At 33.9% G+C, this 25,654-nt stretch overlaps 1 protein-coding gene across 23 annotated transcripts in view; it reads right to left on the reverse strand.

Moving 5' to 3' along the window:
• Positions 1 to 25,654, reverse strand: part of LOC149774119 (E3 ubiquitin-protein ligase TRIM45-like) — a 149,198-nt gene that overhangs the window by 72,955 nt on the left and 50,589 nt on the right. For 13 of the 23 annotated variants that reach the window (XM_089945754.1, XM_089945767.1, XM_089945769.1 and 10 more), the window contains one exon: positions 4,619 to 4,642. In XM_089945754.1, the coding sequence (XP_089801880.1) occupies positions 4,619 to 4,642 (24 nt within the window). Of the gene's footprint in view, positions 1 to 4,618; positions 4,643 to 13,034; positions 13,059 to 25,654 lie in introns of all 23 variants that reach the window. The other 10 variants (XM_089945748.1, XM_089945753.1, XM_089945759.1 and 7 more) reach the window with 1 other exon arrangement.

Below are 25,654 nucleotides of genomic sequence, written 5' to 3' on the forward strand. Positions count from 1 at the left end.
TCTCGAAGCAGCCACACATTTTAACAATCAGAGTAAGAGTATGTTTATCCACCATTGAACGATGTCCCACGCAGACCGATGTAATTCCTGATGATGCAGGTGCTTGTGGTACAGGTACTTTGGATGAAATCGTTGGTGCCGAGGAAGGGACATGTAGTGCGGGTGACATAGTGATTCATTTTGTGGCTGATGCCATTTTTAGGCGATACGTCTTACAGCTAGAATGCCTATTACCTTCGAGGTAGATAAAAACTAACAACCGCTATTCCCTCTGAGAAATATAGTCCCGGGAACGAAATATAGTCGCAATAAGGCTCCGTAAGGCTCACAATAAATGGCATATCTTTCCTCTAATTTGTCATGTAGCAGAATTACCTCTGCTCGAACGTGTTCGATATCTGCAATTTCTTCTGTACGGGAACTTATTTAATCTTGTTCTACTTGCATTTCCTCAAGACTCGATCCACGGTTTTCAAGGTCGGCTGTTTTATCTGTGGGAATATCTGCACTCATCCGTCCGATAAATTATAAACAGCCCAACAAGACAACTTAAAATCAGCATCAGCTGTAATTGTGTCGTCGACAAATTTTGATATATTCACGGAATCAGCTATGGCATTATTTTAGATAAATAATCTTGTGGTGAATGCGTGTTTGTGCGTAGTCGTAGTGTCGTATTCATCAGGATATAACTCGTAAAACTCTTCTACGACGGCCTGACCTTACTTGTGGTTTTCCGAACATCAACAGTGGTTTTCTGCTTTCCAACACAGTTATCTACAACTGTTCCCTGATCTGACTATGACATATAAATTCACGTTGGTATCTGTACCACATTTTGCAGAAATTTCCAAAGTACAGTTTTCAGTGTCGCGATTAAATCTGTTTCATCCGGTTAATATATTTCACTTTGTATAGGAGACTATATTTTTTATAACCATGTAACATTTGTAAAACGTGTATTATGAGAATGCAGATACATATGACAGTAAATTATACCACTGAAATGTACTGAACAACTTTTGTTTCCTTTTCCTCGACGTCAAAACTTTGGTGTGGCTTTTACTATATCGCGTACACGTTGTGTATCCACATATTTGTACTTGGCAATGTCCACTCCGAGGTCCTTTTGGAATATGTCCACTTCAGGAGTGGGATGTTCTGCTATACATTGAGATGGTGCTATTTCTGCCATTTGTGTGCTTATCCAAATAAATTCACTTAATAGTATACAATTTGTTAAAAATTACATAATCAGCAATGCACCTAGACTCCATTAGAATATCCTGATGTATGGATCACTCATCTACTAGCGGCGACATGGGTTCGGATACATACGGGCTCCCCATTGAACCGATTAATCTCCTGATTAATAAATAACAATAAAACATTACAAAGTTACATAGTTTAGTCGTTACAGCAGCGTGAGCTACGGTGATTGTTCAGTCACATTTCGGCGAATGTGAATTTGCTTGTAATATTTTCAAGGACGAATCGACAAATAAGTATCATTTGCACGACTGGTAATACAAATCGCTAAAGACACGCTGCAGGACAGCCGATACATGAAATGGAAACAAATCATTGAAATTTTGCCACACTTAGAAAAAAGTTAAATGTCTAATATTACCGATCCCACAGAAATGATCATACTCTTTCTAAGATTCATGTCAATCGTAATGTAATCTCGTTGCTGACATCTATGTCAATATACTCAAAAATCAGTGTGTCGATATTTACACAAAAGGCAACCATGTGTCCTAATTGTTTGAAGAAAAAACTTCATTCTTGGTTATATTTAACTATAATGATCAATTTCGTTCGATAAAGAAATACGTGAAGCTAATGTGGTTTTGGTGTTATTTTGTTATATTGTTTGTTTTCCTTTTCTTGCAAGACTATATTAGGCGACTTGACAATATTTAGAACAAAATAATTACGCGGAAAATTATAATTAGAACCGCTCTCCCTATTGGATATGGATGAATATGACTGATTTTCTCGAGTTGTGGATAATGGCGCCAACACATATCAAGGTAGTGTTCACGGTAGTCATACATACGGTCACTAAAGTATTATATATGTAAACACAATGACTGAGTTCGACGCGAACTGTTGAGTGACAAGAAGACCATGGATGATAAGCCTATTATATTAGTGGCACGTAATAACATACATAATGGCTTCGTCCACGGAACGTATCGGGAATATATTTGTAAAAATATGACAGCGGCGGGTGCCTGTGTAAATTATCTGACGACGAAGTGATTTTGTAATCATATCGTTTCAATACCATAATCAGTGCCGCTATGATAATATCACTTGGTTAAACCCTGTTGGTGTGTTATGCGACATTGATTCGTTGCATAATAAACACAGACAATAAAGGAAACCTCTCCGTGGATCTGACAAACATTTAAGGAATATGACTCACGTTGAAATTCATGTCAAGTAATATTGTTATTGAAGTTCGTTGTACTTATCTCGTGATAGCTGTAGCCGTGATTGGTTGAAGATAGCGCACCAACCTCACGACAATTTATGAAGGATGTTATCACCGGAAGAGCAAATATGATCTACTCAAACTTGAGATGGACGCTAGTCCGAACAGACGTCGGCCCGCATCCAATGGATTTCAACCATATATTCGCGAGAGTGACCGTAATGACTTCATTAACAACAACCCACACCCCCCATTTATACTATAGGCAATCTAAGCGGCTCATTAAAATACATACTTGATTGTGTCATTATCGTACATCAGCACATTCAAGACTTTTGAAATTCGTTCCAAACCAGTATTTACTTTTGAAATTATGATAGGACATTTGAAATTATTTGGAATATAAATCACAATAATGTCTGTTTGGAATATTCACATCTGTAATCTAGATATATGAAATGTCTTTTGTAATTTCTTGTTTAAATTCTTTACTCTATTTAGTTAAAGATCTAGAGTCGTAACAACAGCAATGACAAGATGTTCAAGATGGATGCCATTGTCCCATACTTCATATAAGATTAACAACATTTCTAGTTATTAAGTATATACTATACATTGTAAGAAGGATTTGAAGGAAAGCACAATTTAGAGTTGAACAGTCATGAGGAATACGTAGTTATTCCAAGCTTGACAGGATGCCAATTGGCAAACATATTACCAGCAGCGTGGGCATTTTTTTAATTTAAAACCAAATAAGCATCAACATTAGTATTTCGGCGAAATCGCTATGCTGATATAATCACTGATTCAGGAAAAAATATTGATAACAAGGTTTTCAAGATCACCACCGTGACAGGAATATTCGATGCCTGAATAGCATCGCCAGGACAAACTTAATTTCAAATGACCATCCATTCCGGAGGAACGGGTTTTACAAGAATGTTAATGATATCCGTTATTTAATATTTTAGAAGGAGTAGCAGCAACAAACTCATTGTGCTTACAGGCGAAATAACAGAGCTAACGCACATATTTTGGACTACAACCGATATATTTTCAGCGAGAAATTAAACATACATTTAGATCTAACATACGTTGCCATCAAAGATAATGGTTAGAATGTATATATTTGACATTGTTCTGAAGAGTGTTTCAGACACTATTTAATACCAATGAAACCAAATACACTTTAGAAAATTTACCAATATAGAGTAAGTATGGTCACGAATTTGAGATTTGGCGGCTATTTTGAAACATAGTTACGCCATTTGTACTGCTTCCGTCATATTTTCAGTGGAAAATCAAGCGGACATTTAAATATAACTAATGTTGCTATGAAACGGAAGGTGTAGAATGTATATATTCGATAATGTTATGTGCAGAGTTTTAGACACTATTTACTATCTATTTAATGAAGTAGACAATACACCATTTACAGAGTAATTGTGATCACTAATTAGATTTGTGCCTGCTGTGCTTTGAAACATAGTTGCGCAGGGATTGTTAGGCCATATGTACATATAAACTAAACGTTCACATAATGTTAATTTCATCTTTTGGCGCTCAATAATCAATTGTAGCCTAAACAAAACCGAAGGTCATACAAGTAAATCGGTAATTTCTGTGACATTATCATTTTAACAACTACAGGACTATATTATACTCAAGCTACGCATCCCGTATGTTTTGTTGAATAGGATAAGAAAGTGTTGTCCGTATTTCTAAAATCAAGTTTCATGGTTACATATCCCTGCTTGTGACCTTGAAAAGTGAGATATAACAAAACAATGTTAATCATAGTATATATTTAGAAAGTGCAACTAATTATCATGTCAAGGCTTCTAAAGTTTAAGGCCGGGCAGTCAATAATTTAACAGGATGGACAGCTGGTAGGTCAATGTAGAACTATAATATTCACATCATGAAAAAAAGGTATAACATTAATTAGCCAATACAAGTGTCGGTTTGTACGGATTTGTTAAAAGAAGGACGTTATTTCTTTTTTCCACAAGAGCAATAAATGCGCGATATAGAACCAATAAGACAAGGGTATGAATAAAAATTGTGGATAATAATTACTTTTCTTAAATTTATTCGTCTCAGACATCACATACTAAATGTAAGTAATACAAGATTTGTGATTATTTACGCAGAGTATCTTTATTTTTTACTTACTCTTTCTATTTTCTCTCTTTCTTCCTGAAAGAAAAGAATAAGTCTGATATTAGAGAAGATGATCTAAATCCCTATAATATACTCTCCAGAAAGGGAGAGGACACGCATACACAAATTCGTCATACTCGCCAATGGAAATACAGGGCAAAATGCACAGTGTAAGTCATTAAATATACACTGCCTCTCTGAAGTTTGTGTTTTATTATTGTTTTCCTGCATTGGCCTCGAACTGTGTGTATAATTATGAAGTCATGCATCTCTCAATTGTCGTGTGGACTTGTATAAGTAAAACGTACCGCGGATGCGGTAATGTGTGATCAGGAAAGTGGGCAAACAAAACCAATATTGTTTTATTTCAGAAAAGTATAGCGTTTTCAAACATGCTCATCTGCTTATTTTTTCGAAGACATTAGCTGTAATTCTGTTTTCCAAACCCATGCTCCTTCTTCAGTATTTGACTAATTTGTATAATTAAAGAGTTTTTTGTTGCACAAATGCCTGCAGAACATTTCTCTCTCTCTTTCTCTCTCTACAATACAGTAAATCCAAAATGATAGTTCAGTTCATTGGTATAAATTGGCAGTGTATGTTTATTTCTTACACACAAATGATACAAATGTGTTTTTTGTATGTACTGATGTGGACATTCTTGAAAGACCAAGATAATATGATTACAAATTCTTATCAGGTTTCCTCACTATTTTCATCAAGGAAAAGGGATAGGTAGTACATTATGCAAAGACGACACTGTCCTAATTAAATGCACATTGCACACTTGATACGTCTTCCAGCAGATAATTCTTTGTTGATATTTGAATATTAGAAGAAAGGAAAATAAGAAACTTGCACTTTTCATAACAGTTCATCTTACGCTATGAGATTGTAAGGACCGTTCTCTCTGCATTAGATAATAAAATATTATTTTTGTCAATCGATGTAATTTGGAAAAGAAAAGAAAAACGTGGTTCAAGCACGGTCATAGGACGGCAAAATGCTATTGTACTAGATTTGTATAAATTGGCAGTGTGTGTTTCATTTTTTTTATACAAAATAATGATAAAAAGTGTTTTTGTGTCTGTGCTGTTGTGCACATTCTCGAACGATAACGAGAATCTGATTAGCAAATCTTACACTATGTGTATTTCAGACCAATCTGAATACACTTCTTTGGAAGTGTTAGGCAACGTCAACTGCATCATTTTTGTCAAAGCTGATTGATGTATGTCCCTATATATGGAGCATGGACGTAATGCTATAATTATCGGCGTGGATAAGTATAAAACGTGATGATTTTTATGACAAAACAAGATGTCAAACATAGTCGAGTGCACATAAGCTTGTTTAACCATCTTTATACTGGCTGAATCCAATGAACCATTATTAATGCCAAAATATGTATTATATCTTGATGAAATATATCTGTAATAATTGTATCATTTGTCTTGTATAAATGGCTGATATAGCTCATTCACAATTGCATGATTCTGACCAGAATTAGTTGTACTATCCCCACCAAATTAATGAATAAACATCAAATGTATATTAGCCGTAAATTCAAGATGGCTGACAGCAGTTAATTCGACTTCATTTAAAGATTGAAGAAAACGCGATGTATAAATATAATGATATTGATGCAACTAACGTAGGACACCAAGTCAATTGGTGGCTAAAAGCACAATATAAAAATCAAAATCACTAATGAAAAAACAATCCACATATCTGCTAAGAAATATTCCTATCATCTGGCAGACTTTCGATTAAAATTAAAGTAAACGTTTTCGGTACCGAAGCATTAAGGGATAAACAAATTGATAAACAGTTCCACTTTGAAAACATCAATGATTAAATATAAATAAAATGATTAGATACAAATAAAATGATTAAATACAAATAAAAAGGTCATGAGGATACTGCATATTTGTTGTATTCACGCATCATTCAAATTAGAATTTTGTATTGTAAGGAACACTTTGTAAAAAACACAACAAAATGGTTTTGGATGAAATAGCAGGTTGAATGATGATTCTTTTATTTTATGTTATTATTATAGGGTTTAAAGTCATTTTTCAGCACAAGATAGGCTATGCATGACGGCCAGTATAAACGGTGGGATAAACCCGGGGAAACCCAGGAAAGAACCATGAGAAACTACTGGCAAGCCTTTTCACATACCCACATTGGCCAAGACCGAGAGGCGAACCCACGCAGACAGACGTGAGATAGCAGTGATCCGAAATGGTGAGCGCTTCAGACCACTCGGCCACAATATGACCTCAGATCGGACACAGATTTATCATAGTAATTATCTTAGTGAACATTTCATGTTAACATGATCATCCATTTAGCAGTAACGATGATGACAAGATTTACAATATGGCCATCATTGCCGGAAATTCAAGTATGCATATTTAATTGTTGATTTTCCCGTCTAATATGCAGTTAATATACTAATTAAAAGACTCATTTGTTCGTTTAATATATGTTTCGGTCAACACTTTTAAGTCGATTAAAAAGAAGGTACAACCCGACTAGTTTTATTTTATTTGTTTTAGAACTTATCTCGTAATGACGAGGTTTCTCTGATATTCTTCTTTCTTCCATCCACATTTGATTTTGACTGGGTAATATAGCATTCGATACATCTGTCCAATCTGTCTTTCAGTATCGCACACCTAGAATGTTTTCTTTGTACATAAAGCCTGAAAGTACTATTGATAATGAAATATTCGATAAACAGTCAGCTGTTAAAATACCAGGAATTATTTATTGCTATAAATTTGAAAACTAGTGTGTCATTTAATTTATTAAGATTAGTAACGGGTCTGAGGATGCGATTGTGTTGCATACAGTATCTGCTGAAAATTGGCGATTTTGTAGATACGGTCTAATGAGGGATACCGTTAAATAGTGACTATGGTTGTCTAGGAAAATCGCACTACCTACCGCTAATAAATTATAGTTGATTGTGACAACTTTTTGGACAGAATGCTGAGATTGCAGATGAATTGTGATGTGATGTGATTGGGATTTTTAACCTAGATTTAACAGCATTTCAGTCAGCAGAAGAATTTGGTGTGCAAAGTGACTGCAAACGTAACAGAGATGGACAATCCATGTACTATGCCGATGAAATCTGCTATATGCCGAGAGTAATACAGGACAGTATCAGCATACATGTAAAAATGTAAAACAATTATAAAAATTGTGATGAGCGAGTTCAAAAGAACGTTTTAACATGAAAACAAACAAAAAAAGTTAAAAATAAAATAAAAAATTGGGATGCCTTAAGTTTCGAACTCGCAACCTCTTGTTTGACAGACGTTAGTAATAAAAGATAGTTTCAATATAACAAAATGGGAAGCCGCAAGTTTCGAACTCGAGACTTCTTGCGAACGTTTAAACATAAATATAAAAAGCAGGAAATACCGCAATAAACTTTGGAATGCGCGAGTTGAAAAGGAAGTTCAAACATGAAGAAGTAACAAAAAACAAAGTAGATGCTGCAACATTCGAACTAGCGAAATATTGTTTGGCAAGCGTAGTAAGAAAAGAAAGTTTCCACATAAATTTTAAAAAAGAAATAATAAAAACAAAACTGCGCTGCCGCGTGAATTAAATTCGGAACCTAGTGTTTGGCAGGCGTTAGTCATAAAGAAAGTTTGAAAATAAACAAATTGGGTGCCGCGAATTTAGAACTGACAACTTGTTGCTTAGCAAACGTTAGTATAGAAGAAAGTTAGTAGTTACTGGGTGCGAACCTTGTTTCTTCTAGCATTTCAACTTAAACAATAAAATAATTAAAATTGAAAACTTGCGATCAGCGACTTTGAAAGAAAGATTCAACATTTTAAAAAGTTAAAATTATAACAAGATTGGGATGACGCGAGCATTGAGCTCGTTACCTCGTGTTTGGCAGACGGAAGTCATAAATAAAGTTCAAACATGAAAATAAAAAGTTTATAAATGGCAATTGGATGAGCGAGTTGAAAAGAAAGTTTCAACATCAAACTAAATGAAAGGTAAAAAAGAAAACAACAAAATGATTATGCGAGTTCAAAAGAATGTATGCACATACAAATTAAATCAGAAGCAAAATTAAAATATAAAAGAAAACTTGATATGCCTTATCTAGTAAATATTACGGAGACAGTGGTTCAGGCCTGGAACGCCATTTTGGTTTAATTTTCGTGTTGATTTTTCTTAATAGTTTTCAACATTATGCTGAGCATGAATGATCTATAATTAAAATATCATGTTTTACAGTAATTTGTAACGTCACGAATAAAAAAGGATATCGGCCAAATTTACCGGTATGGAATGCAAAAGAAAACATATCGTTTTGTAACTTCGAATAACTTTTACCAAATCTGTTCTGCAAATTTTCAGTATGAGTATACTAATGATAGCTACACAAATTTTGTTCTGTGGTATAAATAGGAGAGACAGTACTTAGAGTTTACTCAATAGTAATCTTGAACCTCTTCAACACAACTTGAATTTCTAGAGTTTTGATAATATCTGTACAATTAGCAATAACACCACCAGATAGTATAAATTATGGCAATGGTATATATATATATATATATATATATATATATATATATATATATATATATATATATATATATATATATATATATATATATCTTTGGTAAAAAAATAATTGACATATTCGTCATTAAAATAATAATAATGTAATTGTTTTTGTTTCGTATGTTACAAGGATAAATTGTATATAATGCTTAAAAACGTAGACAGATAGCAGATACACAAACACTATTTATGTACATTGAATATATCCAATGAAAAAACTTTTTCGATACCCTACTTCTCTAAACATTCCTAAAACTATGAGAGATAATCAAATCAAATGACTTGAAACAAGTCAGTTGATGACAAAATAATATGAAACCAGGTATGCGTAACAATTTATAAACCAATGTTTCAATATTAAACCAGTTAATATGGCGTGTCCCTTTTCGGAAACCAGTTTGAGCTTGATATAGTATCCCCCCTTCACTTGCCCATGCTGGCATTCGTTATTCAAGAAAGCGCTGTCGTTCTTATTTTGCACAACGATGTGTGGAAGGCTCTGCCAATTTTTGGGATCTTTTAATACATTATATATATATATATATATATATATATATATATATATATATATATATATATATATATATATATATATATATATATATATATATATATATATATATAGCATGTACCCACGCATGCCTGCAAGACTAAAATATATAATTAAACAAGTGGGTCAATACTGGAGCAGTTTATGTCACAATGTGTTTTAATATACCATTGAACATACTCCAGAGTAGATATGTATATCTTAAAGTTATAGCACCTTAAAGTATTAACTTGACCCTTTCATTTAAATATTATTAGTGAACAGCTGCTTTTTAGAGATAAACTCATTGATTCTTAATAAATGCTAAAATGCCTTAATTGCTCACGTAACAACAGAAACCGTACAGACGTAATATCTTGTGTGGCTTCGTTTTTGCTTTAGGGACTACGCATCGCTTATGTTTTGATGAATATGTTAAAAAATAAAGTGTTTCCGGTATTTATAAAATTGTATTCCGGCCGCGGAAACAAGTTGTATGATTACATTTTGCTTCTTGTGAAATTAAACTTTCGAATCAAACAAACAATATTAGCCACATTATACATTTGGAAAAAGAAAGCCACTAATTATCATTACAATGCTTGTAAAATTAAGAACCAGACAGTCAATAATTTAAAAGGACGGACAGCTGGTCTGACAATGTCATATTATAATAAGCACAGATTGAGACAAACGTTTGACACCCACATTTTTGCCATAGCGCGAGTGTTCTGGACTTCAAGTTTTTAAACGTGCACAATTTGGATGGTTGATTAACATTAATATACCACAGGAAAATTTGTTTTGCACAAGACACGTCATGGCCTCAACTGAAAAAATATATATTTGTAGCTAATGTGCATTATCAGATTGTATTCTTTGAAAGTACAGACACAACGTTTAAATTAATGTTACTTCGCTAGTTCCTCTCCGTGGATCTGACAAACATTTAAGTAATATAACCCACATTGAAATACATGTCAGGTAGTCTTGTTATAGAAGTTCGTTGTACTAATCTCGTGATAACTGTAGCCGTGGTTGGTCGGAGATAGCGCACTAACCTAACGACAATGTATGAAGGATGTTATCACCGGAAGAGCAAATATGATCTAATTAAATTTGAGATGGACGCTAGTCTGAACAGACGTCGGTCCGCATCCATTGGATGTCAACCATATATTCGCGAGAGTGGCGGTAATGACTTCATGAACAACCCCCCATTTATACAATAGGCAACGAAAGCGGCTCATTAAAAGACATACTTGTTTGTGTCATTGTGGTATAAAAGCACATTCAAACTATTGTAACTTCAACGCATTCAGTGCATTGTACGGCATCACTGTGCGGACTACTGGTACATAAGCACATTCAAGACTTTTGAAATTAATTCCAATCCATTCTTTACTTTTTGGAATTATGATAGGACATTTGAGATTATTTGGAATATAAATCACAATAATATCTGTTGGGAATTTTCACATTGTAATCTAGAGATATGAAATGTCTGTTGTAATTTCCTTCTTTAACTTGTTTACTGTATTTAAGTAAAGATCTAGAGTCGTAACAACAGCAATGACAAGATGTTCAAGATGGATGTCATTGTGCCATAATTCATATAAGATTATCAACATTTCTAGTTAGTACGTACATACTGTAAATCGTAAGAAGGATTTGAACGAAAGCACAATGTAGACTTGAACAGTCATGAGGAATACGTAGTTATTCCAAGCTTGTCAGGATGCCAATTGGCAAACATATTACCAGCAGCGTGGGATTTTAAAAAATAAGTTAAAACCAAATAAATCTCAACATTAATATCTCGGCGAAATCTCTATGCTGATATAATCACTGATTCAGGAAAAATATTGATAACAAGGTTTTCAAGATCATCACTGTGACAGGAATATTCGATGCCTGAAAAGCATGGCTTGGGCCAACTTAATTTCACACGACCATCCATAAAGGAGGAGCGGGTTTCACAAGAATTTTAATGATATCCTTTATTTAATATTTTAGAACGAATAGCAGCAACAAACTCCTTGTGCTGACTGACAAATAGCAGAGCTATCGCACAAATTTGGACTACAACAGATATATTTTCAGGATAAATTAAACACACACTTAGATATAACACAGGTTGCCATGAAAGATAAGGCTTAGAAAGTATATATTTGACAATGTTCTGTAGAGTGTTTTAGATACTATTTAATACCTATGAAACCAAATGCTCTTTAGAAAATTTACCAACATACAATAATTATGGTCACGAATTTGAGATCTGGAAGCTGTGTTTTGAAACATAGTTAAGCCAATTGTACTACCTCCGTCATATGTTCAGTGGAAAACAAGCGGGCATTTAAATATAACACATGTTGCCATGAAAGGGAGGGAGTAGAATGTGTATATTCGATAATGTTATGTGCAGACTTTTGGACACTATTTACTATCTATTTAATGAAGTACATTTTAGACAATATACCATTTACAGAGTAATTGTAGTCATTAATTAGATTTGTGCCTGCCGTGTTTTGAAACATAGATGCGCAAGGATGGTTAGGTCATATGCACATAGAAACTAAACGTTCAGTTAATATTAATCTATTGTTTTGGTGCTCAATAATCAAAACAAAACCGAAGGTCATACAAGTAAATCGGTAATTTTTGCGACATTATCATGTTAACAACGACAGGACTATTTTATACTCAAGTTACGCATCCCGTGTGTCTTGTTGAATAGGATAAGAAAGTGTTGTCCGTATTTCTAAAATCAAGTTTCATGGTTACATATCCCTGCTTGTGACCTTGAAATGTGAGATATAACAAAACAATGATAATAATAGTATACTAGTGACTTGAAATGTGAGATATAACAAAACAATGTTGGTCATAGTATATATTTAGAAATGTGCAACTGATTATCATGTCAAGGCCTGTAAGGTTCAAGGCCGGGTAGTCAATAATTTAACAGGATGGACAGCTGGTCGGTCAATGCAGAATTATAATAGTCACATCATGAAACAAACGTATAATTAATTAGCCCATAAAAGTGTCCGTTTGTAAGTATTTACTGAAAGAAGGACGTTACTTCTTTTTCACACAAGAGCACTAAATGTGCTATATAGAACCAATATGACAAGGGTTTGAATATAACCCTTCCTTGGCAACTGGTGAAGGTGAGGAAATTGTGGAGAATAATTACTTTTCATAAATATATTCGTCTTAGACATCACATACTAAATGCAAGTAATGCATGATTTCTGCTTATTTACGCAGAGTATATGTATTTTTACTTACCCTTTCTTTTTTCTCTCTTTCTTCCTGAAAACACGCATATACAATTTCGTCATACTCGTAAATGGAAATACAGGGCCAAATAAACAGAGTAAGTCATTACATAAAACAAAGTAATCCCAAATAGTTGTCGTTTTACATAATGTATTGCACGCTTTGCGTCGTACGTAAGTCTTTGAATTGGAACTTTTGTTTCCTTTCTTTATCTTGTAGTGTTTCATCAATTTGGTACTATATCAATGGAGACAAAAAGAAAAGTGCGCTGCTAATTCCAACAACAAATTAAACGGCATGATAGAACATCATCAAATATAGACTGCTTTTTTGAAGTTTGTGTTTTATTATTGTTTCACTGCGTTTTCCCTCGAACTGTGTGCATAATTATGAGTCATGCATCTCTCAATTGTCATGTGGACTTATATAAAAAAAACGTACCGCGGATGTGGTAAGGTGTGATCAGGAAAGTGGGCAGATACAACGAATATTGTTTTACTTCAGAATAGAATAACGTTTTCAAAAATGCTCATCTGCTTAATTTTTCGAAGACATTAGCTGTCATTCTGTTTTCCAAAGCCATGCTCTTTCTTCAGTTTGATTAATTTGTATAATTAAAGAGTTTTTGTTGCACAAATGCCTGCAGAACATTTCTCTCTCTCTCTCTCTCTCTCTACAGTACAGTATATCCAAAATGATAGGTCAGTACATTGGTATAACTTGGCAGTGTATGTTTATTTTTTACACACAAACGATACAAATCTGTTTTGTGTATGTGCTGGTGTGGACATTCTTGAAAAACAAAGATAATATGATTAGAAAATCTTATCAGGTTTCCTCACTATTCTCATCAAGGAAAAGGATCCTTTGTTGATATTTGAATAAAGGAAATAAGAAACGTGCACTTTTCAAAACAGTTCATCGTACACTATGAGATTGTTAAAACCTTTATCTCTACATTAAATCATGAAATGTTATTTTCGTCAATCCATGTAATTTGAAAAATGAAAAACAAAATGTGGATCAAACACGGTCATAGGACGGCAAATACTATTTTACTAGATTGGTATAAATGGGCAGTGTGTGTTTTATACAAAATAATGATGCAAAAGTGTTTTTGTGTCTGTGCTGGTGTGCACATTCTCGAACGATAACGAGAATCTGATTAGAAAATCTTACACTATGGGTATTTCAGACCAATCTGAATACACTTCTATGGAAGTGTTAGGGAACGTCAACTGCATAATTTTTGGCAAAGTTGATTCATTCATGTTCCTATATCTGGAGCATGGACTTGCATGCTATAATTATCGGAATGGATAAGTATAAAACGTGATGATTTTATGACAAAACAAGATGTCAACCATAGTCGCGTGCACATCAGCAAGTTATATGTCTATTTACTTAACTATCTATATGCTGGCTTAATCCAATGAACCATTATTAATGCCATAATATGTGTTATATGTTGATGAAACATATCTGTAAAAATTGTACAATTTGTTTTGTATAAATGGCTGATATAACTCATTCAAAAGGCATGATTCTTACTAGAATTCGATGTACTATCCCCACCGAAATAATGAATAAACATCAAATGTATATTAGCCGTAAATTCAAGATGGATGACAGCAGTTAATTCGACTTCATTTAAAGATTGAAGAAAACGCGATGTTTAAATATAATGATATTGATGCAACTAACGTTGGGCACCGAGTCCAATGGTAGCTAAAAGCACAATATCAAAATCAAAATCATTAATGCAGATACAATCCACATAGCTCCTAAGATATATTCCTATCATTTGACAGACTTTCGATTAAAATTAAAGCAAAGGTTTTCGGTACCGAAGCATTAAGGGATAAATAAATTGATAAACAGTTCCACTTGAAAACATCAATGATTAAATAAAAATAAAATGATTAAATACAAATAAAATGATTACGTACAAATAAAATGATTAAGTATCAATAAAAAGGCCATGAGGATACTGCATAAGTATTTGTTATTTTCACGCATCATTCAGATTAGAATTTTGTATTGTAAGGAACACTTCGTAAAAAAAACACAGCAAAATGGTTTTGGATGAAATAGCATATGGAGAAATGACTGTTTCATTTTATGTTATTATTATAGGGTTTAACGTCATTGGTCAGCACATGATATCCTATACATGACGGCCAGTATAAAAAGTGGAGATAAAACCTGGGGAAACCCCAGAAAGAACCACGAGAAACTACTGGCAAGCCTTCTCACATATCCACATTGGCCGAGCCCGAAAGGCGAACCCACGCAGACAGACATGAGGTAGCAGTTATCAGAAAGGGTGAGCGCTTTAGACCACTTGGCCACAATATGACCTCAAATCGGCACCACTGTTTTCATAGTAAGTATCTTAGTGAACATCTCATGTTAACATGACCATCCATTCAGCAATAGCGACGATGAAAAGATTTACAAGATGGCCACCATTGCCGGAAATGCAATTATGCATATTTTATTGTTGATTTTCCCGTTTATTATGCAGTTAAAATACTAATTAAAAGACTCATTTGTTCGTATAATATCTGTTTCGGTGACCACTTTTAACGTCGATTAAAAAGAAGATACAACACCACTCGTTTTCTTTTATTTGTTTTAGAACTTATCTCATAATGACGAGGTTTCCTCTGATATTATTACTTATTATCTTCCTCTGATATTCCTCTTTCTTCCATTAACATTTGATTTTGAACGGGTAATATGACATTCGATACATCTGGCTAATCTGTATTTCAGTATCGCACGCCTATAATGTTGTATTTGTGCATAAATATTGGAAGTACTTTTGATAATGAAATTTTCAATAAACAGTCAGCTGTTAAAATATCAGGAATCATTTATTGCTATAAATTTGAAAAATGGTGTGTTATTTTAATTTTTAAAAATTATTAACAGGTCTGAGGATGTAATTGTGTTGCATACAGTATCTGCTGAAAATTGGCGTTTTTGTACCTATGGTCTCATGAGGAATACCATTAGGTAGCGACTAGGATTGTCTCGGAAAATCGCACTACCTCCTGCTAATAAATTATACATGATTGTGACAACGTTTCGGAAAGAATACTGAGATTGCAGATGAATTTGGTGTGCAAAGTGACTGCAAACGTAACAGAAAGGGACAATCCATGTACTATGCCGATGAAATCTGCTATATGCCGGGAGTAATAAAAGACAGTATCAGCATACATCTAAAAATGTTAAACAATGATAAAAAAAATTGTGATGAGCGAGATCAAAAGACCGTTTTAACATGAAAACAAACAAAAAAGTTAGAAATAAAATAAATAATTGGGATGCCTTAAGTTTCGAACTCTCAGCCTCTTGTTTGACAGACGTTAGTAATAAAAGATAGTTTCAATATAACAAATGGGAAGCCGCAAGTTTCGAACTCTAGACTACTTGCGAATGTTTAAACATAAATATCAAAAGTAAGAAATAACACAATAAAACTTTGGAATGCGCGAGTTTAAAAGAAAGTTAAACATGAACAAGTAACGAACAACAAAGTAGATACTGCAACTTTCGAACTAACGGATTCTTGTTTGGCAAGCGTAGTAAGAAAAGAAAGTTTCCACATAAAAATTAAAAAAGAAATAATACAAACAAAACTGCGATGCCGAGAGAATCAAACTCGGAACCTAGTGTTTGGCAGGCCTTATTCATAAAGAAACTTTCAAAATAAACAAATGGGGTGCCGCGAATTTTGAACTGACAACTTGTTCCTTAGCAAATTTTAGTATAGAAGAAAGTCAGTAGTTAATGGGTGCGAACCTTGTTTCTTCTAGCATTTCAACTTAAACAGTAAAAAAATTAAAATTGAAAAATTGCGACCAGCGAGCTTGAAAGAAAGATTCAACATTAAAGTTTAAAAAAATATAATCAGATTGGGATGACGCGAGATTTTAACTCGTTACCTCGTGTTTGGCAGACGGAAGTCATAAAAGAAGGTTCCAGCATGAAAATAAAAAGTTTATAAAAGGCAATTGGATGCGCGAGTTGAAAAGAAAAAATTTTCAACATCAAGCTAAACGAAAAGTAAAAAGAAAACAACAAAATGGGATATGCGAGTTCAAAACTTTGTATGCACATACAAATTAAATCAGAAGCAAAATTAAAATATAAAAGAAAAAATCATATGCCTTATAGAGTAAATATTATAGGGATAGTGGTTGAGTCCTGGGACTCCATTTTGGTTTAATTTTCGTGTTGATTTAACTTAATAGTTTGCAACATTATGCTGAGTATGAATAATCAATAATTATAATATGCTTTAAAGTAATTTGTAACGTCACGAATATGAACAGAATATCGACCACATTTACCGGTATGGAATGCAGAAGAGTAACATATTGTTTTATCATTTCGAATAACTGTTACAAAATCTGTTTTGCAAATTTTCAGTATGAGTTTAATAATGATAACTACACAAATTTCGTTTTGTGATATAAATAGGAGAGACAGTACCATGGGATTACTCAGTAATAATCTTGAACCTTTTCAACACAACTTGAATTTCTAGATGTTTGATAAAATCTGTACAATTAGAAATAACACCACCAGACAGTATACTAAATTGTAAATTATGGCAATATATATATATATATATATATATATATATATATTTGGTAATCAAATAATTGACAGATTCAACATTAAAATAATTATAATCAAATTATTTTGTTTCCTATGTTACAAGGATACATTGTATATAATGCTTAAAACGTAGACAGATACACGACCACTATTGATGTACAATGATTATATACAATGAAAAAAAAAAAACTTTTTTCGATACCCTGCTTCTCTAAACATTCCTAACACTATGAGAGACAATCAAATCAAATGGCTTGAAACAAGTCAGTTGATGACAAAATAAATCTGAAACCAGATATGCGTAACAATTTATAAACCAATGTTTAAATATTAAACTATTTAATACGGCGAGTCCCTTTTCGGAAACCAGTTTGAACTTGATAGATTACCCCCACCCCATGCATTGTCCATGCAGTCAGTCGTTATTCAAGAAAGCGCTGACCTTCTTTTGCACAACGATGTGTGGAAAGCATTGACACTTTTGTTGGCATCATTCAATACATTAATTATATATATATATATATATATATATATATATATATATATATATATATATATATATATATATATATATATATAATAATAATAATAATAATAATAATAATAACTTGTACCCACGCATGCCTGCAAGACTAAAATATATAATTATACAAGTGGGTCAATATTGGAATAGTTATGTCACAATGTGTTTTAATATACCATTGAACGTACTTCAGAGTAGTTACGTATAGCACAAAGTATTAACACCTTAAAGTACTAACTTGATCCTTTAATATAAATATTGTTAGTGAACAGCTACTTTCAAGAGATAAACTCATTGACCCTTAATAAATACTAAAATGTATGCATTGCTCACGTAACAATATAAACCGTGCATGCATATCTTGTGTGGCTTCGTGTTTGCTTTAGGGACTACGCATCGCGTATGTTTTGAGGAATATTTTAAAAAAAGAAAGTGTTTCCGGTATTTATAAAATTGTATTTCGGACGCGGAAACAAGTTGTATTATTACATTGTGCCTCTTGTGACCTTGAACTTTGGGATCAAAGAGACAATGTTAGCCACATTACACATTTAGAAAAAGAAGTCAAGATGAAATATCCAACATATTTACTCTCAAAATGGGAAGTAAATACAGATGCACATATTCATAAAAATGAAAATCCAATGTAAGACACAACAAAAGTATATACATGATGATGCATAGTTGACAATTCGCTATAAAATCCTAAAACTATCAATACGAACGTAGGATAGTGGCAATAAAAAAACCCATCGACAAATATGTGATGTGATGTGATTTGGACTTTTAACGTAGCTTTTAACAATTCTTCAGTCATATTGCTAAGATGTATGCAATGTGGCAGTTTATAGTGATGTCTAGCACTGGGGCATCATGCCGCAGACATGTAGCATGATGTCCCACCCAGTCACTTTATCCTGACACCGGGCCGACCAGTCCTAACACTAACCTCTTAATGCTGAGGGCCAAGCGAGGCAACTGTTAGTACCGCTTTTGTAAGTCTTTGGTATGACTCGGCCGGGGATCGAACCCACGACCTCCCGCATCCGAGGCGGACGCTCTAACCACTAGGCCACCGGAGCGGTCTGTTATGAATAAGAAATCTTTGAGCAAATTGCAACATATCGTCTAATAATTGTGTATAAAGGAACTAACAAACTAAAATTAAACGTTGTGTCTGTACTTTCAAACAATACAATCTAGTAATGTACATTAGCTACAAATATATATTTTTTCTGTTGAGGCAATGACGTGTCCGGTACAAAACAAAATTTCCCTGTGGAACATTAATGTTAATCAAACATCCAAATTGTGTGCACATATGAACACTTAAAGTCCAGACACCGAAACAACTTACTTAATTACATTCCCGTCTTGTAATAATGAACAATATCATGCAGGCTGGGTCACATTATGTATCAGGGTAGAGTTTTCTGTCAACATCTCTATAAAGCTTGTAACGGTAAGGACCGAATAATCAACAAGTAACATAGCATAGCATGCCCCTTTTGAAACCAGTACGATAATTCGGTAGTCGGTAAATCTCTCTATGTATAATTACTGACTGAGAACGGTTTCCCACTAGCAGACGTAAAAAACCTGCATTATTTTGTAATGTGAGTACTGGCTCACGTATTTTCTGCGTCAAAAAGTGAGCGATGCCCCATTTATATATACAACTAGAGTGTCGGTTTTTCTGGCTCAGTTGTTTGTTTTGTTTTGTGCGTGAGTGTGTGTTTTCTGTGTCAGTGTCTAATTAATATATATTATCGTTTTCGGATGCATGTGTGTATCCAATGGCAAATCTATGAATGCCATAGGTGGGGTATCGTTTATCATCAAACATCATGTTCTGTTAATGAGAAGCGTTTCGATGTGATGTCGATGGGATTAAAATGTTTATATGGTGTAATAGTGCATATTTCCTTGTAGTGTACTTGTCTGTAGTGATCGATGGTAGATTTCGTTTCGAACTTTTTTGGACTTTGTTGTTGTCGTCGCAGTGGATAGGTCTATGTTGGGGATAGTCACTGAGATCGAACAGTTCTTTGAGGTCGAACATATGTTGCTAAAAATCTTAGGTCTGAATTTTCTAAATAAGTAAGACTGTATCGTTCATTAGCAGCATAGCCTTACCTCCGTATTGTTTTAAATACAATCTTAATGAAACTCGCAAATTACCATTTACAAAAAATCGAGAATGGCCGTTCCCCATGTATCATGGGTTCATCAAGTCTGCGATTGGTTTTTTGTCTGTATTCGATCTTCGTTAAAGATTTTCATGTGGAGAAAGGCCTCATTGGCGACCAGTTTATCTCGACGTTTGACACTGTTAACCATTTCATTTTTTCCGACGTCGAATGTTTTCCGTGGTTTTTACGATGATGCTTTTGTTCGTAAGTTTGGAGAATTTTAGCCGAAGTCTGTGGTGATGTTTGCCCATTGTTTCGTATTAAAGTCGATGTAGGTTTCATCCAATGGGATTGTTGAAACTTGAGAGTGCGATGAATGTTATCGAGCACGAGTCCGTGTTGGATAGCTTGTAAAAATAGACGATGATGCAAAATATACCTGTCATTATCCATGAGACTGGGCACAGATTTTTTCACTTTGGATTCTTCTACAAGGAACTTATGTTTTCCTCACGCAGTTCCCGATATATCATTTTCTTAGTGACAAGAAATCTTTCAGCGCAGGATGAATAATATATGTGAGCATCGTGGAGATGTTCCATATAAACGAGATCGACCTCGACGAAATAGCCTACATCGTCCGCGACTAATGCTCGTTTTTCTTGAAGAAACTGTTCTCCGTTGGTCAAGTGAAATCCGCCTGTGGAATGGGATTGTGACATGACCCATTTATATAGATTTTTCATATCCAGATAAATGATGTAAGTGGACGGCTTCGTGGGATCGTAGTTAATCATATATTTGTTGTTGACGACTGCGTGTGTTTTGCTGACGACGTAGATTTCGCCTAGAACTATGTTTTCAGTGAATAAAAACATGTTTGGATCGGTGAAGAGTTCGACTTCGACGACTTGATTCGTTTCGAGAAGCGCATCCCATGAGAGACCTGGCGCTGATAAGTAGCACAGTTGGTAAAGATGGTAATGGGCCATGCACGTTTTCTGATATAGTCTATGACATCTGCGGAAAAATGTACGTCCGTTTTAAGATAGATATCGTGATAATCTCTGACTGTTTGACACCCACATTTATGCTATAGCGCGAGTGTTAGCGGATATTCGTTTTTAAGCTGGAATAAAAGGCGTCTTCGGGTGGCAGAGAGGTTTCCAATGTGGCATCAAATATATTGGACAAACCATTCAACCAATATCTAAAAGTATGAACCGACATAGACTAGACATATCAAGTATATAGATCGATCACTTTTCACCTCATGTTGCAGCATATTTTAAAAACAGTTCCTATACTTTGCAAGATTTCTCCTTTCAAACTATTGCTAAAGCTGATTCTAAGATGGAACGTCTGCTAAAGGAAACGTATTGGCTTCAGCGTCTTATTACGGTAAATAAAAAAGGCATGCATTCCAGTACAACATCCGTTAATCATTTTTAAATATAATGTGTTTTTAAAACAAATATGGTAAGACATATATTTGAATTCTGCCCCCTATTTACAATTAGTTCAGAATATTTTTATGTTATTATAATTTACAGATTAACTTGAATAGAAAAAGTATAAACTAATAACATAAAAAATTTTTAATTTTTTAAAAGCATGAAGTGGCATAATGAAATAAATGTTCAATATATTAATAAATACTTTTTATACATATATATGAACAAAACGAGTTCTGATTAATTATTGAACATTTTTCAATAATAAATCAAGGTATAATACATTTTTTTAAATGTGCATTATTCATAATATAAATATTAATACAGTATTTATCTCTATTTATTCAAACAGATAAACACATATGCACATACACACATACAGAATTATACATATTTCGCAGTTTTTCTGTCGGGAATAATAATGCGATATGACACCGATAAAACAAATTCACTATACGATGTCGAATTAGCCCATACCACAAGTAGAACCATCTATATCGTCACCCCTTCGTATCTCTTCTGTATCAAACTGGACCATAATACCATGTTTGGCTCCAGGTCAATACACATACATAAATGATTGATGCGTTACGCCATAACTCAATTACGTCGTGAGTTGAATCGGAAATAATGCATTGTGTATTAATGCCGCGGATAAAATCTGCCATGTTTCCGATCTGAACTTTGTGAAATTTTAAACTGTTACCCTAGGATTTTGCCGTATGAGGCACCAGCGAGATGAAATCCCGAGAATATCTGCATCGCATTAGTCTCCGTTGTACATACAGGTTCACCACTGGACTGATCAATCGCCAGATTAATACATGATAAAAACAAGACTAAAGTACATATTTCAATCATTATAGCAACTTGAACCACAGTGATTGGTCTGCGTAGTTCCGGTGAAAGTGAATTTGCCTGAAACGCACTAAAAATATTTTCAAGGGTGATTGAATCGATTAATCGCCTGATTAATTAATACAACAAACGAATACAAAGTTGCATAGTTCAAACGTTATAGCAACTTGCACCAAGGAGATTGATTCGCGACATTCTGGTGAAAGTGAATTTGCGTGTAATATTTTCAAGGACGATTATATAAATATCATTTGCATGACTGGAAGTATACGTTTCTAAAGACATGCTGGAGACATATGTACCAATCAATTACATTTTGCGACAGTTAGAACAAAGTGTAAAGTCGGCTATTGACGATCCCACATAAATACATGTACTCATAATCTTTCTTTATGTGAAGACTCGGAACATCAGTGTGCGGATAATTAAACAAAAGAAAACGAGGTTTCCCGATTTGTTCGAGAGTAAATATCATTTGCGGTTATATTTAACTGTAAAGATTAAATTCGTTCGATAATGCAATACGTGAAAATAATTTAGCTTGTTGTTGTTTTGTTTCTTTGCTTTATTTTTTTTTCATGACTCACAATAGGAGACTGGATAATATTTGGAACAAAATAATTTCGCGGAAAATTATAATTAGAACTGATAACCCAGTTGGATATGTCTGAATATGTGTGTGGTTAATCGCGTTAATAAATATCAAGGTGGCGTTCACGATAGTGTTACAGTGTCATAAACTATTAAAGATGTTAATCACAATGACTGATTTCGTCGCTAACTGTTGAGTGGCAACAAGAAGACCGTGGATGACAAGTGTATCATATTACTGCCACGTAATACTATCCACAATGCTATCGTCCAAGGAAGATATCGGGAATATATTTGTAACACTGTGAGAGCGGCGGATGTATGTAAATTATCTGAAACCGAACTGATCTTGTAATGATCTCGTTTCAACACCGTAATATGCGCCGCTATGATAATATCACTGGGGTAAACCCTGATGGAATGTTATTCGACATTGATTCGTTGCGTAATAAACACAGACAATACAGAAAACCTGTCCGTGGATCTGACAAACATTTAAGTAATATGATCCACGTTGAAATACATGTCAAGTAGTCTTGTTATTTAAGATCGTCTTACTAATCTCGTGATAACTGTAGTCGTGGTTGGTTGAAGATAGCGCACCAACCTAACGACATTGTATGAAGGATGTTATCACCGGAAGGGCAAATATAATCTACTCAAACTTGAGATGGACGTTAGTCCGAACAGACGTCGGCCCGCATCCAATGGATGTCAACCATATGTTCGCGAGAGTGACGGTAATGCCTTCATCAACATCCACCCATTTATACAATAGGCAATTGTAAGCGGCTTATTCAAAGTTATACTTGATTGTGTCATTGTGGTACAAAAGCACATTCAAACTATTGTAACTTCAGCACAGGTAATGCATTGTACGTCATCACTTTGAGGACATTTGGTACATGAACACATTCAAGACTTTTGAAATTCATTCCGAACCATTATTTACTTTTGGAATTATGATAGGACATTTGAGATTATTTGGAATATAAATCACAATAATGTCTGTTTGGGATTTTCACATTTGTAATCAAGAGAGATGAAATGTCTTTTGTAATTTCTTTGTTTAACTTGTTTACTGTATTTAGTTAAAGATCTAGAGTCGTAACAACAGCGATGACAATATGTTCAAGATGGATGCCATTGTGCCATACTTCATACAAGATTAACAACATTTCTAGTTAGTACGTATATACTATAAATCATAAAAAAGAATTTGAAGGAAAGCACAATGTAGACTTGAACAGTCATGAGGAATACGTAGTTATTCCAAGCTTGTCAAGATGCCAATTTGCAAACATAGTACCAGCAGCGTGAGCATTTCTTAAATTTAAAACCAAATAAACATGAACATCGGTATTTCGGCGAAATCTCTATGCTGATATAATGACTGATTCGGGAAAAAAAATTGATAACAAGGTTTTCAAGATCATCACTGTGACAGGAATATTCGAAACCTGAATAGTATTGCTTGGGCCAACTTAATTTCACACGACCATCCATAATGGAGGAGCGGATTTCACAAGAATTTTAATGATATCCGTTATTTAATATTTTAGAAGGAGTAGCTGCAACAATCTCCTTTTGCTGACTGAGAAACAGCAGAGCTAACGCACATACCTGGACTACAACCGATATATTTTCAGCGAGAAATCAAACACACAGTTAGATATAAGACACGTTGCCATCAAATATAAGTGTCAGAATGTATATATTTGACAATGTTCTGTAGAGTGTTTTAGATACTATTTAATACCTATGAAACCAAATACAATTAGAAAATTTATCAATACCGATTAATTATGGTCACGAATTTAAGCTTTGGCGGCTATGTTTTGAAACATAGTTAAGCCATTTTCACTACCTCCGTCATATTTTCAATGGAAAAACAAGCGGACATTTAAATATAACACATGCTGCTATGAAGGTGGAGGGGGGGTGTAGAATGTGTATAATCGATAATGTTATGTACAGAGTTTTAGACACCATTTACTATCTGTTTAATGAAGTACATATTAGACAATATACCATTTACAGAGTAATTGTGGTCATTAATTAGATTTGTGCCTGCTGTGTTTTAAAACATAGTTGTGCAAGGATGGTTAGGTCATATGCACATACAAACTAAACGTTCAGTTAATATTAATCTAATGTTTGGCGCTCAATAATCAATTATAGCCTAAACAAAACCGAAGGTCATACAAGTAAATCGGTATTTTTGTGACATTATCATTTTAACACCCACATGACTATATTATACTCAAGTTACGCATCCCGTATAGTTTGTTGAATAGAATAACAAAATGTTATCCGTATTTCTAAAATCAAGTTTCATGGTTACCTTTCCCTGCTTGTGACCTTGAAATGTGAGATATAACAAAACAATGTTAAATATAGTATAAATATGACCTTAAAATGTGAGGACTAACAAAA

This window comes from Sinohyriopsis cumingii, unplaced genomic scaffold (assembly GCF_028554795.1).
Source record: "Sinohyriopsis cumingii isolate HCF-2022 unplaced genomic scaffold, ASM2855479v2 utg000426l, whole genome shotgun sequence".
Classification (NCBI taxonomy): Eukaryota; Metazoa; Mollusca; class Bivalvia; order Unionida; family Unionidae; genus Sinohyriopsis; species Sinohyriopsis cumingii.